General features: G+C 43.3%; 2 protein-coding genes across 2 annotated transcripts in view; one reads left to right on the top strand and one right to left on the bottom strand.

Annotated features, from left to right (window-relative positions):
• The window catches only part of ITPKA (inositol-trisphosphate 3-kinase A), a 56,763-nt gene extending 46,824 nt beyond the window's left edge, over positions 1-9,939 (top strand). Inside the window, exons 5-7 of the mRNA XM_090033394.1 lie at positions 2,926-3,027; positions 4,174-4,245; positions 5,106-9,939. Of these exons, the coding sequence (XP_089889520.1) occupies positions 2,926-3,027; positions 4,174-4,245; positions 5,106-5,309 (378 nt within the window). The 3' untranslated portion in view covers positions 5,310-9,939. The remainder of the gene's footprint in view (positions 1-2,925; positions 3,028-4,173; positions 4,246-5,105) is intronic.
• An 837-nt stretch (positions 9,940-10,776) lies between these two features.
• The window catches only part of LTK (leukocyte receptor tyrosine kinase), a 177,915-nt gene continuing 171,216 nt past the window's right edge, over positions 10,777-17,475 (bottom strand). The window contains exon 29 of the mRNA XM_090033393.1: positions 10,777-16,905. Within this exon, the coding sequence (XP_089889519.1) occupies positions 16,159-16,905 (747 nt within the window). The 3' untranslated portion in view covers positions 10,777-16,158. The remainder of the gene's footprint in view (positions 16,906-17,475) is intronic.

Raw genomic sequence — 17,475 nt, 5'->3', positions numbered from 1 at the left:
CCAGGCACTGAGGAGCTATGCTGGGACTGGGCAGCTTTCAGCTGCACCTGCACTGCTGCCACTTTTCCCTTCCCTCCTAGTCCTAGTCTGACATGGGCTGGGTGGTTTTTGTAGCACGTCAGTGGCAGAGGACATTCCCTGTGCCCGCACCAGGTCCACGCAGCCAAGAGCTGTGCTTGTGCTGCTGCTGTTTCCCCCACCCCATTCTAAGTCCCTAGTAGGGGTGTGGGTTTAGCATCTGAGACCATGGGAAGCTGTGCCAGGGCCAGGCAAATGTACCACTGTTGTTTCTTCCTTCTGTTCCCTCCCCTCCATTGTGGTGTGAGCGCAGCTTCCAGCCAGTGGAGAGCTTCTCTGGGGCTGGGCAGCTTCCAGCTGTGCCTACACTGCAGCCAGGGTGGGGGGAGCTGGGAAAACTGTCAGCGGTGCAGACAGTTTTCACATACCTGGTCCCAGCACAGCTCTGCATGGGTTTTAAGCTGTGTGTTGCACTACAACCAGGGAGAAGGATGCTGAGGGAAGTCAGTGCAGCTGCATAGGCATATTCAGAGCTTGTGCTGATGTTACTTAATAGCAGGCCTGGTCTTTAGTATACTCTACTTACGTGGACACTGGATACATGGAGAATTAATTTAACTGAATAGTGCAACATTACTCCACTTAACTGAATAAATGGTAAAACTAGGACCCTTCAATTTCAAGTCTTCAAAAGCATCCCAGAACTGCCTATTTTCTGTCAAATTCCAGGTGTGAGAGAGGGGTAAGGGCTCTGAGAAACAAGGTAAGGAGCCTCAACAAGGTGCAAAAAGGTTAGCACAAGCTGTTGCTGTTAGTTGATGAGTGCATATTCTGGGTTAGCGCAGAGCTTTTTTTTCAGTCATGCTATGCACTTAAAGAGAGTGCATTATAACTCAGAGGTGGATGTGTACTTAAAGAAGGCAGAAAGGCAGTAATCACAGTTGGCATTCCTCAGCTAATTACTTCAAGGCAGCACAATCATAAAGGCATTTCTAAAAGATAAGGGAACCAGGTAACTTGTGTATTGAAATAGTAAGAACAGAGCAGCTATGTAAGATAAGATGAAAAGTGTATGCATTTTCTCAGTAAACTTCCTTCCACTGGTATTTTGCTGGTGCCATGGGAGTCCAAGCATATACAGCTAGCATACTGTTTAGACAGCAGTCTGAAATTCAAAACCTCTCCCTACATATTTGTGCACCACATTGGTACAGCACTTCAAATGGTTTCTAAATCCAACTGCCTACGTCCTGTACTTCCCTTGCATAACTTACACATGTCTTATCAGACTAACACAGTCTTGGGATAAAGTCAGTTTATTCTGTTGCAAGATAGTCTGTTAAGTGGGAGGGTGTTATGCATAGCTGTGCCATACAGTCAGTTAACTCTCCTGCATGATAATCCTGAAAACTTTGCAGTATTAGTTGGGCCAAATTTGGCTGTAATATAAATGGTGTACCTGCTTAGAGCAGAATTGTATAGAGTTTTAGTGCAATAACTTTATCTTGTAGGGAGAAGACATATTTTCTCTGTGTGGCTGATCTACTCCTATAATGGAAATGATGAATTTTGTTGGATTAATACTAGAGATCTGCTTTGGTAACACTGCAGCATTTAATACAAGTACTAGACAATTGCCTGTCAAGAATTACTAGGGGGGGCACTGCCACCACAACCCCATGCTGCTTGCTGCCTCCTAGGAGCAGGGGGGTGGGAAGTTTGCTCCACCATCCCCTCTGTCCCCCTCTGCAAGCACCCTGTGCTGTTGCTGTCTCCAGTGCTGTTGGCCTCACTCCACTCCATGGCCCTACTCGGAGGCGGCAGCAGTGGCAGCACGGGGTGTTGGCCTTGCCCACCCTCACCTCTTTCGCTGTCCCCATTGTCATGGCGGTGCTCCGCACGAGTTGTTTCACTAACCGGTCAGAGTGCTTCAAGAGCGTTGCAGACTGGTAGACTGACTCAGCCCTTTATTATGTAAGAATAAGCTGCTACTACTGCTGTCATCCTGTGTCATGCATGTATGCCCTTAACATATATATTCATGTCACATGGACATGATGACATGTTGAAACGCACACCGAAATGCACATGCCCATTGTGTGTGTGTCAACATATATATGTTTGGACTTTCACAGCCTTTTCATATATGTACACCAAAAACAAACAGGCACATCTCTCACATTGTCATGTGCTGTTGCATCTCAAACACCTAGATAATTCAAATTTTCACCAGGACCCAATTAAATACATGCATGCACACCTTTTACCTTGCAAAATTGCACACACACTGTACAGTGACAGTGTCTGATGCACAGATACTTCCAAACACAAGCTTTTATTATCTGCAAAAAAATTCTTGCTTCTGTGACTCTAGGACATACTAATATTAGGGGGTGTTTCATTGGGGAATGAAAGACCCGACCCACAGGCCGGTGGTTTTTCCACTGAGAGATGGGTTAACCCAGGTCAGGTTTGAGAGCCCACAGGATGTTCCTCTCCTTGCACTCCTCTCTCTCCTCCCCCCAGACATTCACACAGGTATTGGGGATACTTGTGTCTGCCTAGAAGTGAATGCAGCCAAAGAAGTCCCCACAGTCATCCCTTCACACGTTACAGGTTTCAGTCGCTCTTGAAGTGAGAGGGAAAACCTTTGCCCAGGTTAGTGATATTTGAGAGGTCTTTTGAAACTGCAGTCAACAGGAAACCAAGCACTATTCAGATGCCTTCAGTCTGCCTTTCAGTCTCCACCCCTCCAGCTCTTGCTTGATTTATCTTCACTCTTCCGGCTCAGCCACCCACTTGTTGATTAATGAGAGAGAAACCGAGCTGTTGATGATTCAGGAGATTCATTACTTAGATGACTGAGGCATGCAGTATAAACCCCTCTCTTGGTTTGATTTTGTGCAGAGGGCTGATGGGACTTGTAACACAAACTTCAAAACGACCAAGACACAGGAGCAAGTTTTCCAGGTTTTCATGGAATTCATTGAGGGCAACACAATAATACTGGTAAGTCTTGACCTCTGAGAAGTGCTAGTACCTGGTCAATTCAGCCCCCTTGCTGACATGTGACCACAGTTCCCTCCAGTAGACAAGATCCCCTTGAAGCTTCCAGGGGAGAAAGGTGATTACACAAGTGGAGTGGAGATGGGGAATTGTTGGGCTTGTGGGAAATGACTGGGAGAGATTATCTTACAGCAGTTGTGGCTGGTAATGACTGAGCATTTTCACCATAAGCACTTTGAGTCAGCAGAAAGCAAGGCAAGCATGTATTTTGCCCAGTGCTGCCAAGCAAGGTGGACTGTAATGCAGGGTGTTGGTGCCCAAACGTTGGGTGCAGTAACAAACCACTCTGATTTGCAAACTAAATATAAAGAAAATAAAGCCAGTAAAAGGGGAGAAGATGAAGCTTGGTGGTGTGTTGTGCTTCCATGGGTAAGATATAGCTTAAGAAGCAACTCTGTGCTCTCACTCTCAAGGACAATATCAGCCTCTCTTCTTCTGGCCTGTGACATGGTCTTCGTATGGCCTCATAACCTCTGTTATGGCTTGGGAACTTCAAAGGATGCTACTACATTCCCCTGCCATGCAGTTGGCGTCCCAGGGAAATGCCTGCACTTCAAAGTCAGTATGCCTGGAAACGGGACAGCATTTGAGGTGCATTTTTCCCAGTTATCAGAAGTGCTAGGCCATTTGATAAGTTCAACAGGCTTCAAATTTCCCCGTATTCATCCTGCCCTGATGCAGTCTGATTTCATTATTTCATAGATTTCATTTCATGGTCTTTTCACTGTGAAAAGGAGTTGCGTGAGCCTAGCCTTCCCTCTTTCTGAAATGAGGGATCCAGAGAAGCCTCAAGAACCTGACTTTCTAGCCAGGTAACTACTGCCTTTTTCAGAACTAGGCAGATGAGTTTGTTGGGATTCTGACATGCACCTTTATTTGAGGCCAGGCAGTCCTGTCTTTCCACACTGTCTTCTTTTAAGAATGGGCAACTTATCAAATATATTGTTTAGAGTAGTTTTCAAATGATGTATCTGTCAATCTGAAGTATGTCTGCCTTAGAATAAAAAGTCATGATGACAACCTATGGAAACAGAATATTGTTCTCTACCCCCTGACCTAAATGCCTGCATTTTGTCCCTCTTCTTCCAGAAAAAATACCTCAGACGTCTGCATGAAATCCGCACTATCCTTGAGTCCTCAGACTTCTTTAAACGACATGAGGTGAGCTGTCGGTGAATGTACACTGTATGCAACTCGTGGCTGCCTCAGCTTACCATTCAGCTGCCCATTCAGAATAGTCTGCTGGCTAGAGAGAGGTATAGGGAAAGTATTTAAGAGGAAGGAACTAATGCACATGAACTACACATGACCACAAATTCATCTTCCTCATATCATCTAGGTTGAGAGGGGACAAATCTTTTAGTCCCAGTTCCACTTGGCAGAAGTCACTGTAGGGGATGGCATACTATCTTTAGCTTCATACAGCTATTCTTGTCTTGCTCATTTGGGAGTCATTGTAGGGGTGCTGGTGGGTGGTACTGATAGTGCCCAGTTCTGATGTTCTTGTTGAGCTTGTTTCTTCATAGTCCAGGTTGATTGGCGCAAGTTTCTTAGCTTATCTGGCATTGCTGCAGAAAAAGTAATGTTACTGGGAGGGACACAGTGTCAGATTCATTACTACAATTTCAGCTTAGAGAGATGACTGCTTGTTTTATATTGGTCATAATTTTGTGCTTAACCGCTGGCAATTTTTTTTTCTACTCGCTCTTTGATTTGGACTGCAGTTTCTCTTCAGAAGTAATTGCTGTTCTCTCATGAATCAACCTAATTAAGCCACAGTGCCAGTGAGCTGAAGAATTACTTCTTTGCTGGGGTTTCTTTCAACCTTCATTCTTATTTCCAGACAGTGCAGGCATGTTGTTTTGAGCAGCTTGGACCACAGGTTTTCAATGTACAGGCAAAGCAGCCCAGCAGTCTGTGTAGCTGCAGGTCACAGTGACTTGCTCTTGGCAGGGTAGATTAGAAGACTGGGGGAGATGTTAATAGCTTTTTGATCATATCCACCTGATTCTGTCCTGCAGGTCATTGGAAGTTCACTACTCTTTGTGCATGATAGCAACAGGAATGCCAATGTGTGGCTGATTGATTTTGGAAAGACCACCCTTCTTCCTGATGGGCAGACTTTGGACCACAGGATCCCCTGGCAGGAAGGCAACCGGGAGGATGGGTACTTGTTGGGATTGGACAATTTGATTGATATCTTGGAAAGTATGACCGAAAGATGAGAAGACTGGCACAAACTCACAGGGCTGCTTTCTAACCTACCGCTGTACTGGGATCTGCCAGTTAAAGGGAGGCCTCTTAAACTCCTTTCAAACTCCTGGGTTATTACATTGCAGAGGGAGCTGCTTTCAGAACCAGACTAAGTGATCAAAATGTCTCTGCACGGCCCTCTGTGAAACAGAGTGACTTGGGATTGGTCCTCAGTGCATCTTACTAACTTCATATTGGTCCTCGGCAGTCTCCAAACTCAGGAACCAAACCAGTATGAGTCCAGGAAGTTTGTATAGTAGATCAGAGTGACTCTGGTGTCAGATCTGCCACAGTGACTAAATTGCCATTTAATGAACCAGCGCAAACGCTAGGCTGCTTTGGGGTGTGGTGAGGGATAAACAGAATTCTCCAATGAATGGCTGGATTGTTTCCTCCAAGTCCCGTCTTGCTGTGTATGCCCTAGATCAGGCAGGTCCAGCCCCAGCTGCTATATTACATTACAGGGGTATACAAGGTGGGAAGTGAGGTCTAGGAATCATTGAGCCAAGGGGTGTGATGGTTATTAGCGGTGACTGCATAAATATATGCACATGACAGCTGCTGTTAACTTTTATTTCTGCTCCCTCCTCCTCACCTGCATTTCTGTCTGAGAACATCCTGACCCCTATTTCAGATCCCTTTCAAAAAAATTACAAGCACTCCAGTAGGAGCACGCTATCCCATTGCCTCTAACAATGCTTGACTTCTCAACTGGGCAGGATGTTGCAGAAGCCAGTGATGCAATGCTGGCTTCTTGTAACTGGATGGATAGTAGCAGCTTTTTAGCCACGGGTTTGGAGGACAATTCTTTTTCCAAAGGATTTCTGGAGACAAAATGGGAACCCTGTAAATTCTAGTAACCCAGTGCTCAGCATGTTGCTTTACACCAAAGCTTTGGCTCCTCCCATATGCGGGACACATCTTTTGGGTGTCCCATTCCTCCTTTTAGCCCACTGTGCTTCAGTACATAGACTGCCTGGCAGAGATCAGGAAAGAACCGTTTCTCCATAAATAGCATTGCACAACTGACGAGATGGTTTACAGGCATTTTTTTCTCTAAAGCATTAGGTATCAGCCATTTTGGAAAGCAGGATACAGCATTAGCTAGAGAAGAGATCTAATTGATCTGTCCTGTCCCCTGATCTATGACTGGGTCTCCTAGGTGCTATCCCTAATGCACATACCTTTAATATCCCTGGGCCAGATCATATTCCACTTAACAGGTGTCCAAGTGTGATCCTATTCCACCTCATTTGAATCCTTGAAAAACTTTTCACATGCCTACTTTTTGGAACATGCCATCATCTTAGCCTTAAGACTAAGTCACAAGAAGCAGCAAGGAGAAGGCGAGGATTTATCCACCTTCTGTGTTAATCTTTTCCCCATGACTTGAATAGGATGGCATTTGGGCAGTAAGTCCACTTAGGTGTCTAATAAGTGGAATAGGATCTGGCCTCCTGTGTTCATCCCATATGTAATTCTAATTTTAGCTATCTGACAGTGCAGTTTCCAAGGTGACACTCAGTCACAGAACAAGTCTGTGCTGTTAAAACTTGATTTAGAGTTTAAAAGTGGCTAAGCAACATAAATGGAGTAGAAGTCACTCTTGTCAATACAGTCCAGATTGGAAGGGATTTTGGCAATTTTTGGAATACCTGAAAGTAGTTGCGTGCTTGAGTAGGAAATCACTACACCAATAATCATTGCAAAATGGGACAAATGAAAACATTTATAGCTACATGTATGTGTGATGGTTGGAACCAGGGCTGAGAAGCTTACGATAACTTTTAAAGGAAGCCACTGATTCGTGTACTGGGGATTGGAGGCTACTTAGTATCATCAAAGTTATTTTCATTACAGTGAAAAAAGAATCGGTGTTAAAAATGCTATCCTTCTTGGTTATGAACAAGCTCAGTCTGACAGCATACTAAAGAACTGCATTGGGAGCAATTAAATTTGTCAACATTTCTCACCAAATAATGGCTTAAAATCTGACTTCCTTTTTAAATATTGTAAACTTAAACCTGTTCTATGTGAACTATTCACTTGGACTTTTCACATGGTTTGTGTTCAGTGAAAAGAATTATTATTGATCTGAAAAATATAGGTTTGCTTCAAAAAAGATTGGATTTCAAGGAACTTAGACTTTTTCAAGCCAAAGTGGTCTTTGTTCAGAAAGCAGGCATGCTTTTATTCCAGAAGTCTCTAAATTGTGAAATTCTGTAAGGTAGCAAATGGGTCCATAGTGAATGTTATGAGAGAAAATGTTTTCCTATTATCCTGCAACCCAGAAATGGATAGTTTGGTGCCGGTAAGTAAACAGAATGGGTGATAGACTAGGAAATGCAAGTAATTCTCTGCCAGTTACATCCAAAAGTTCTTATTGGAATGAGTTACAGAACACCCCCTTAATGTACCTTTGTTTTCAAACAGCCTAATGGGGTGGGGGAGGCAAATGTAATAAAACTAGAGAAATTGGAGAACTTCTTTAGGTCACATGGTTTATCTCCCTGCGATTGCAAAACTTTTCCCTAATGCACATTTATTAGTACCCTATTTTGTCTAATTTTAATTGGCATAAGAGTTAAATTTATTTTCTCTATTACTATACATACCAGCAGGTGGGGTCCATGCAACCTGTTGCTCTAGGGGAGAAAGAATTGGTGATGAATTTTCTGTGAACAGAGTTTGAGAAACAGAGGTAGGTTGATCAAGTCCTTGAGTTTGTTAGGTCCACTGTACATTTGTACACTTCCAACCACCAAGGAAAGGCAACATGTAAACAGTGGTCCCAAAAGTGCTGTTAGCCAAAAAAGGGTGTTTGGCAGTGCAAAACCTCAGAGAAATAGGACAATATTTCTCCTACTTCTGTTCTGCATATGAAGTAATTCATGCCTGTGAATTAGTTGAAGAGGACAACAAAAAGAATAGCATTACTGCAAGAGGCACTGGGCTATGAAACTAAGTCCAGTTCAATATGACAGTTGTAGCAAGGTTGTCCTTTTTTGGCTTATCTCAGGACTTGTGCAGAAGAGTCTGTTAGGAACCTCAGTTTTTGCCAGTATTGTTTTTCAGGCATGTACAGGTTACTTAAAGCATGCCCAGAAACACTTAAGTCTATCCTTCTTTCTTGTGACAAAGTATTTAGCAGAATTTGAAGATTTGTTGGAATGTGATGGCTGTGCTGTGAGTGCTTCTGCTGTGGCCTTGGACTTGTAACCTCTGGGCTGTCAACCATGAGTTTTAGCACCTGCGCTGCCCCAGCCCTCACCTGAATCCTGATAGTGCTGAACTGTTCAGCATACAGATCATGCTCAAGTCTTGTCACGGTCTACAAAATAGACATTCCTCCAACTGTCTCTCCTGCGGGGCCTGATTGGTAGTCATTCTTCAAGCCTTTGTGCTGCAAAGAACACAACCTTGCAGTTTCAAAACCTTACTCATCTTCCACTTTCAAGGTGAATGATGTGGCAACGGAGTATTCTGGGATGGGGCTTTCTTAGTCCTTCCTGTTGAAGGTGTTCTGCTTTGCATGGTTTCAGTGAGACAACTCAGTGATGAAGACATTCTCCTGGCAAAGGGGAAACCTGAGTTTACTGAAGCAAGGACTGGAATAAAGTACATTATACTGATAATGGTGCTGTCACCAACATCAGTTCCACCTCCCTCTATTGCCGTTCTTCAGGAATGGCTACTCTAGGCACTTACCTCCAGTTAGGTTCTTCCCTGCAGCCTAGAGTAAGGTGCTTAAAGTCTAGAAGGGGAAGGGCTTAAAACATCTCAACGTTTCCTGTAGTCTCTCACAGCCCAGTGCCCGTATTGTTGCAATTAGGTTTTCTGGATCCTGCTCTAAGGTGCTTCATTCTCCCCATGCATTGCAAAGGGAGCCTGGGAACCTGTCATGAGGCCATGAATTCAGCTAGGCAGCAAGGTGCTTGATAGTTAGGTGCTGCAGTGCTCCATGTTGAAGCACCTATATTTCTTTAAGAAGCTATTCCCAGGTCTCCTATTTTCCATTTTTACTACTTGTTCTATGGCCATGGGCAACCTTTCTACAGCTCAGTTTCCCCATCTGTAAAATGGGAACAATACCTCCCTCCCAGGGATGGTGTAAGGCTTCTTTAATAAATGTTTGAGAGAGAGGTGGGTGGAAGGTGCAATACAGAAAACAATTAACAAAGAGATACTTCAAGTGAATTTAGAAACTGTAATTTGTATAAACCCCTGAAGAAAGCAAGTACAAATTGAAGTCCCTTTCAAAATGTGATATGGTGGGGAGAATTTGCTTAGGACCTGATGCAATTTCTGTTGAAGTCAATGGAAATAATTATATGGGAGTTGGACCAAACCCTGAAATAGTTCAGAGGGCCCATGCTAATTTTTTTGTATTATTACTATTGCTACTACTGTTGTTTTGTTACCAAGATGCTGAGATCAAATGGCCTGCATCCTTCCCTGTGCATCCTGTTTTTAACACTACAATGCAATGGCAACCATGGTCATTTTCAACATTTTGACTGTATTGGTTGAACATTTGTTTTTCTGAGGTATGTATGCTACCAAATAAATGAGATTGAAAAAAAAAATACATGCTATATGATACTTGATGTGTGGATTCTTTTCCCTTCCTCTATGGAGAAATCCTTTGAGGGATTATTTCTCTGAGGGTTTTTTGTTAGACACCTTTTGAGTTGATTAGTGCTGGGAGAAAATGTTTTATGAATGTGCTTGCATTTTTAATGTTTTTATATTGCAAATTTTTATATTGGCTCTTCTGGGCAACATTCTAGCAGAGCTTATATATATATTTTTATAGTGTTGCTGTTTACATAATCTAAGAAGTCTTTTTGATATGTGAGTTCTCCCATCTCATCCTATTGAAGGAAAAGCATGCATCCCAACATAAAAATATAGTAGATCTAATGCATCTTTCTCTAGTACTGTGAGAACAATGACGGATGATGTTTTCTTAACTGGTATCATATCAGGTGCTGTCATTTTGAATGTACTTGCACTCAAAATGAGCTCAATGCAGGAAACATTGCATCTTTTGAAAGGGATGGCTTCTTTGAAGGAACTCGGAGGTGTGTTACATTTCCATGGTAAGCACCTCTTAAACTGACTCAGTTATCTGAAGTAACGGGCTAGCTGGACCTGGTGACCTGCACACATCAGAACAACATCCGAATTCCATCCATGGAGTCTGATGCCTTCCAGAAAGAGATACTGAGGTGTTAGCCTCTGAAAATCTGCTTCAGTACCTTACAGTCTAACAGTGAACAGCAATTGAGAAAAAATCCTTATCCCCAAAGCAGCTAATAAATCCTTAGAATTCCTTTGGCCATCTCCTGGACTGACCCTATTTCACAAGACATAGTTCTCTCCCTTTGTATCTAGATGGTATTAACTTTAAGGCAGAGAGAATCAAGCAGCCACTATTAGGATCTTTATTTGTGTTGCAAATATAGAAGTATACATTTATCCATTTTGAAATTTGCATAGAAGCAGGCTTGTTATCATCTACTTATTTACAGTGACCTGAAGGGCAGGTTGGCAAGCTATGTTGCCATTCTGAGAAGTAACAACAAAATAAAAGCAATTCAGTTAAATACAAAGTGAAGAGGCTCTACAATGATGGTGGGGTCACCTGTAACGATATGGAGTCTAGCGTTTCTACATATCAGAAAAAGAAATGCAGTTTGGAGGCCCGGTTCACTTGAGAACCTTTTGCTGGCACAGCTGGACCAGTCGGATGTGAGGTGGTGTTATCCCTGATCAACACATCTGTATAGATGCAATTATATTTGAAAAAAACTACACTTTTACCAGTGCAGCTTATTTTGCTAAGGCTGTAGAAAGTGAAGAATGTGATGGTAGAGGTGATGGGATAAGCTATACTTCCAAAAGGACAATTTTGCTGGTAGAAAGCACATACGCACTGTAAGTGCTATGCTACTATAGTGTAACTACCATTTGAGGACTCCAGGTAGAGACCTGGTGAAAGGTGGGAGACCAGAGCAAGAAAGAAAACTACTTCAGGACAGAATTCTGATAATGGAAATGAGGAGGATATCTTAAATCAGAGGCATTTTAACTGCATCTGTATCAGGTGTGACTTGAAGATCCAAGTTCTATACAGAGACAAGGAAAAAGGGGAAAAGTAAAGGAAGGAAAGATATATGCAGGAAAGAGAATAAAGAAATGTGAGAGAAGGAAGCAGAGAGAGGCAGAAAATTACAAAAAGATGGCAAATTACACCACCTTATTTTTTTGGTCTCTGTGGTACAGTTTACAGAGGTGACTTTGTAACTGTAAGGCTCTACAAAGCAACATTATTAATCAATGCAGAGCAAGTAGGGACTCTATCAGAGAAAATTAGTTATATATACCCACACACACACACACATCTATTAAAAAATAAATTGCTGGCTTAAGCTGTGTTAAATGTCAAAGCTGAACACAGATTTAGAAACCCATTTAGGAGAGCACACTATAACAGTGGGTCTTGAACTTTTTAGACTCAAAGCATGCCTCAGAAAATTTCAGCTCTTAGTTTTCACTCAGTTTTTGACTACAGAAATATAATAGAACAATTCTCCTTTTACAAAGAGCACAGAAAGACCACAGCAGGTCGAAATGTTTTTAACACTGTGGATTTGAAACTTCTGGCTTTAGCTTGTGAATCATAATTGCACACCTAACTGCTTTTTGTGTGGCACCCTGTGGTACCATTGAAAGGCTCTCAAGGCACGCTGGGTTGCCGTGGCACTCTGGTTGAGAATTGCTCCACTATAGTATTCCTATGAGCAGCTGAATCTCCATCGCCAGTTGGTGTTGGAAAACACTTTGTGGAAAAGGGTCTAAACCAACCCCCAGGACTCTGTGTTTGTTCCTCTACAAAATCAAATTGGTTTTGGCTTTAAACTGCCAAGCAAATCTAGCATAATGCAGACAATATGGGTTTGTTCAGTCACTACTGATCAGAATTGTCTCTCGAAATTGAAGCTTTGTAAAATGAGATCTATAAATCTCTTGGGAAAGGAAGGGTGTGGTGTAAGTTAATGGCATGGTTATGTTTTCATTAGCTGTATGGCCAGCTTTTGGACTACATGTACAACTTCAGTATCATCATAGGGGCATTGTTAACACGCCTATCCTTCAGAGAGATTCCTCTCTGTCTTCATACGTACCAGTGGGATTTTTCAAAACTCAAACTGTAGTCATTCTCAAACTAGTCAGCAAACCCTGGCATCTATGAGGCCCTGGTAAAGTAGCTTGCACCAGGTCTGGAGATTGAACTCCCCACCGTGTCCATTAAATATTTGATGATAAGGATACATGGTGGTCTGCAAGAAATGTTAAGGGCTGATAGTCCATTAGTCTACAAAGCTTGGGGACCACTGATCTAAATGATTTAGTACCATATGTCCCATTACAAACTTAATGGTCTTGTGGTGCTAAAGCAGAAGCTTTTGTTGTTAGTAAATACTCAATATGTGCAGATCTAGGGTCTCGCTTGCTCCTGACAGTAACCCTCCAGAATCCACCACACACATGAAGACAGTTTTTACCATAGAAGGAAAAGTGGAGAGTGAAGTTTTTGCATTTGGATACTAGTATCTATGGTGATGGGTGCTTGAAAAATGTTGACTGTGACACTGTCACATAATGGGCTTATTCCCACCTCGCATCCCAACCTCAAATCCCTTTTTATCACTAGTTCCATTTATAAAAGTATGGGTTAATCTGCGTCTCATGAAAGAGTGTAGTGGACCAGGAACTGGCTTGATCCAAGTTTAATAAAGGAGGGTGCTCTACCAGGTTCTTTCCTCCCAGGTAAGTGATTAAAATGAATTAACTGGGGAGGGGGTGCAATGGCACACCAGCAGGTCAGTTATACAGTGCATCAGAGCCACAATAATGTGGGACAGCTTGTCTATCTTGAGTAGTTTCCATGACAGCTGAATTGCACCTAAAATAAAACTCTGTACTCTACTAGATGCACCTTCACCCCTGCAGTGAAGAGGCCGCAGAAGAAGAAAGGGCCAGGTCACTACTGTTAATGGTGGCAGATTATGGGATTTTTTTGATACCTTATCTCTGGGGAACCAAGGTCTCCTGAAATATAAAAACAGCTGAAGGAAGTTCAGAGACATTCCATCTCCTGGCAGGGGTAGGGACAGGTGCAATCAAAGGGCACTTAGATGTGCTGGGAGGTGGAGGAGGGGCACTTTAATTAGTACAGCTCTGAGAGCTCATCAAACAAGCTTTAGTTTAAAGCAACCTACTGCCCTTTTTCAGCACAGGGATGCTGATGCAAGTGATGCTAGAGCAGGGGTGGGCAAAATGCAGCCCACAGGCCAGATGCGGCCCGCCAGGCCATTCTATCCAGCCTGCGGGGCCTCCCCGAAATTTAGAAAATTAATATTTATGTGCCCCCGGCTGCCTGTCACGCGGCCCTTGACAGCTTGCCAAAACTCAGTAAGCGGCCCTCCTCCCGAAATAATTGCTCGCCCCTGTGCTCAAGCATGTAATTACAGCTTGTCAGAGCAGCCTCCCTGTATGTGTATAGGAGCCCAAGGTATAGAGGTTCAAGTTGGCTAGTTTTTTTCTCACACTGGCATATGATAGAGCTGGCCATGTAATGCTAGAAGCACAGTGCAACACACCATGCTTATCCTTTGGGAGAAGGTAATCCAGCTGATCAAGTAGAGACTTGCACTGACAAGATCTAAGAGAAGTGAGATTGCCCTGTGCCTGGCTATGATGCACCCATCAAAGCTGGAAGACTAAAATGAGTAAATAATCAGGCCTCAAGACCTCAGATAGGAAGAGTGGGAAGGTCATGGACAGAAACAAGGTCCCTGTTGAACAAAGAGTTATTAGATTTCACTTACCCACCTTGCATCCCCCAGCCTCTCACTCTTGAGACAGTCCTACCCACCTGGGGAAGACCCTGTGTCCTTATATGCCTTTAAGTCACATAAAGGGTCATAAAATATGGTGTATTATTTGTGGGTGTTCATGCACATTTTATGACGTGCATGTGGTTTTTGTCAGCACAAAGTCATTGTGGGAATAGATCCAGCACCAGCACTGGGATTTAGTACCGATGGCATTTGCAATGACTCTCTCTTCTGTAGCCAAAAATCCCCAAAATAAAGGAAGCTAAGACTAGCTACAGCCAGGCCTTCATCCTGAGCTGGGGTCATACAGTGCTGCTGTGAGATGGTTTTTCTTTTCAGTGCTGTGCTTCTCTGTGCCACAGATCTGTAGTGATCATCTTTAACTGATGCAGAGGCAATGGAGTCTGTGCTTAAAGTTGACCATCTTGTGAGAGAAGACTGCCAGTCATGCTGAAGTGTGTATACATATGTGTATATATGACGCATGAGGTGACCCTTGATACAGCGAATGAAACTGCCACAGCCCTTCTTGAGTCAGTGAGGAAACAAAGGTGAAGTCAAATGCAAAAAATGCAGGGTATTCACATTTTGGTTATCTGTGCATGGGGAGTCGATACTCTGAACCAGCCATGTACCCTTGAGTCTCTACTTTCACATTTAAGGAGCTGCATTTCCACCAGGTTCCACAGGCTAGTAAGGTTTTCCCTCTCTCCACACTGCTACTATCTCACTTGTTACCCAGCTACTGGCAGCGAGGCATTCAGAAATCGAAACAAGACCACACTTTTCTGGTACAGGGTAGGCTTAGACCCCCCATTCTGTCTTTACCATTTCAATCTTTGTTTGGTAGGCTTTAACGAGGAAATAACAGCTTAATCAGCAAACTACAGCAGGAAACTTTGTAAATAACACCATAATCCTCAATCTTCATCTTAAAGTTTACCACTGCAGTTCAGGTAAATACACTGCTGAATGCTAGAGTATTTTTTAACTAAAGTTCATCCCAAGTGGAGTCTGTTAAAAGAAAGGGAAAGTCCAGTTTTCAGCATGCAGCACAGCTGGACCTTGATCAGAAGTCTTCCCAAATCTCCAGGGTCAGAAACTGTGAGGTGGGCTACACCCTGAGGTAAGAAGCAAGCTTTCTTCAGTCATCAAACAGATGCCATCAACACCAGTAACTATTGTTTTAAAGTACTTAATTGGTTTTCTCCTTCCTTGTTTGCTTTTTTAAAAAAAAAACATTCTCAGAGGAGTCACGCATAATAACGGACCCTCCCTCCTGCTTTTGTTTTGATCTGTGCAAACACTGGTTTTATTTTACTGTTTTTCCGATGCCCCTGCCAAGAAAATGGGTCCAAATGTGGCTCCTTTTTGTTTACTTCTCTGTCAGTGCACCCGCCTCATCGGTGAGTCAGCAGAAGTGTGCAAAACTCTCGGGAATATGGCAGCCTTTGCAAAGCAACTGATGCTACCCCACAGCATGGGATTTTTCTTTTGTTTTGGTACGTTAGATCAGAAGAGTGGCTATGTTGTTTACCATTTCCGGCTGACTAACAACTGGATGGTAGGTCCATTTTTTTTTCACCTGAGCAGATTGAGAGCGCCTCTTTTCATGAACCACTGGATTCTGAATCAGTGCAGGAAATGCCACCGCTATTTACAGTCAAACAGTGGCACTGGTTCAGGAAGAGGGAACACATTTGACGGACAGAGACAGAAATAGAGATGGGAAAGCAATTGTCTTCAGTGAATTGGGAATCCAGCCAGGAGGAGCAGGAAGTGGGATACTAGTGTGGTTAAAAGATCACCTCTGCAAGAACTTGAATGGAGGAAACAGGCAAACAGAGTGGAATTTCAAGTTTGCCTTTGCAGACATAGTAAACTCCCTCCCTGATCTTTGGAAAAGCATCTCCTGTTATACAGGTGTAACGCTCAGGTCATCTGACAAGGAGAGGCCGGAGTCCCTCTCTCGTGATGTTTTTTCTGGCTTAAAAAAAGGCTTCTCATCCCTTTGCAGACTGGTGCTCCTCAGTACTGGTGCCCTGTCTGTTGCCAAGGAGGAAGCCTGGTCAGTGTTGTAGCAGAGGTCATCATATGCGTAATTCACATTACCACATGGGAAAGTCTGCAGCTTCACCAATTCAATCCCACCGACATCCACATGAAGACCATGTCTCCGGCTTGGAGATGCTGGAGATTCCCGAGAACTAGGGGAAGAGCTGCAATTCCCATCAAAGCCTGAGTCTTCTCGTTCTGTGGCCACTCTGAGCTTGAAGTTAGGGCTGGAATGGCAGATATTCTCCAACATCCAGGAACCGTATGTTGGGTTCCAAAGATTTTTCATTTTGTTCTTCAGTCTGTGATTTGAAGTCTGCTGGAACCAGGACCCACTGCTATTGGAATCAGAGAGACATGGCAGGCTGGGTCCTCTGGCAGTCCAGTTGCCCAAATTCTCTACCACCAGTTCCTGTGGACACTGTCCAAGTTTATGCCCTGCCTGACGGGCTTCTAACATTCTGGGAGCCATTTGAGGGCTCAGGGAAGGGCTCACCATCAAGGGAACCATCCCACTGGAAGTGTTTGGGCGTATCACTGTGCTTCCCTCATCTTCTGGAGCTGGCCCACATTCAATGGGCAACTCAGTATTGATTACGTCAGGATCCTGAAACAGAAAGGATTCTGTGAGCACCCTGAGTGTGTCCAGCTGTGACTCTTCCCATGCACATTTTCAGAAAAGCATTCGGAAAATGAAAGCCTGTCAACAGTGACAAACACTAGGTTTATATAATACTGCCACGCATTGCACATGCTGCCACGCGTTATTTGGACAGTGCTACTCATTAAGACTTGCAATACACGCATTTCACTTTGGGGCTTTTGAGCATAGGCTGCTCATTTTATGGTATCTTATCAAGGTCAGAGACTAGACCGCTGGTTCTCAAACTTCTTAGAATCAAGGCACCCCTCAGAAAATGCCAGTTCTTAAATTTCATTGAAAATGGAAAAATAATAGAGCAATTCTTCTCTTGCAAAGAACTCAGAAAGACTACAACAGGTCAGAATGGTTTTGGTACTGTGGATTCCTATTTGAAATGCCTGGGTTTATTTTGTGAATCATGTGTAGGTGTTTGTATGCCTAATAGTGCTAATATTGCATGGCACCCTGTAACACCCTTGAAAAGATTTCATGGTACACTGGTTGAAAAATCACTGGATTAGACTGAGGTCACAC

The sequence above is a fragment of the Crocodylus siamensis genome, chromosome 2 (genome assembly GCF_052110815.1).
Source record: "Crocodylus siamensis isolate JL-2025a chromosome 2, ASM5211081v1, whole genome shotgun sequence".
In the NCBI taxonomy this organism is placed as follows: Eukaryota; Metazoa; Chordata; order Crocodylia; family Crocodylidae; genus Crocodylus; species Crocodylus siamensis.
The sequence above is the reverse complement of the archived record's forward strand: the minus strand, read 5'-3'. Positions and strand labels throughout refer to the sequence as shown.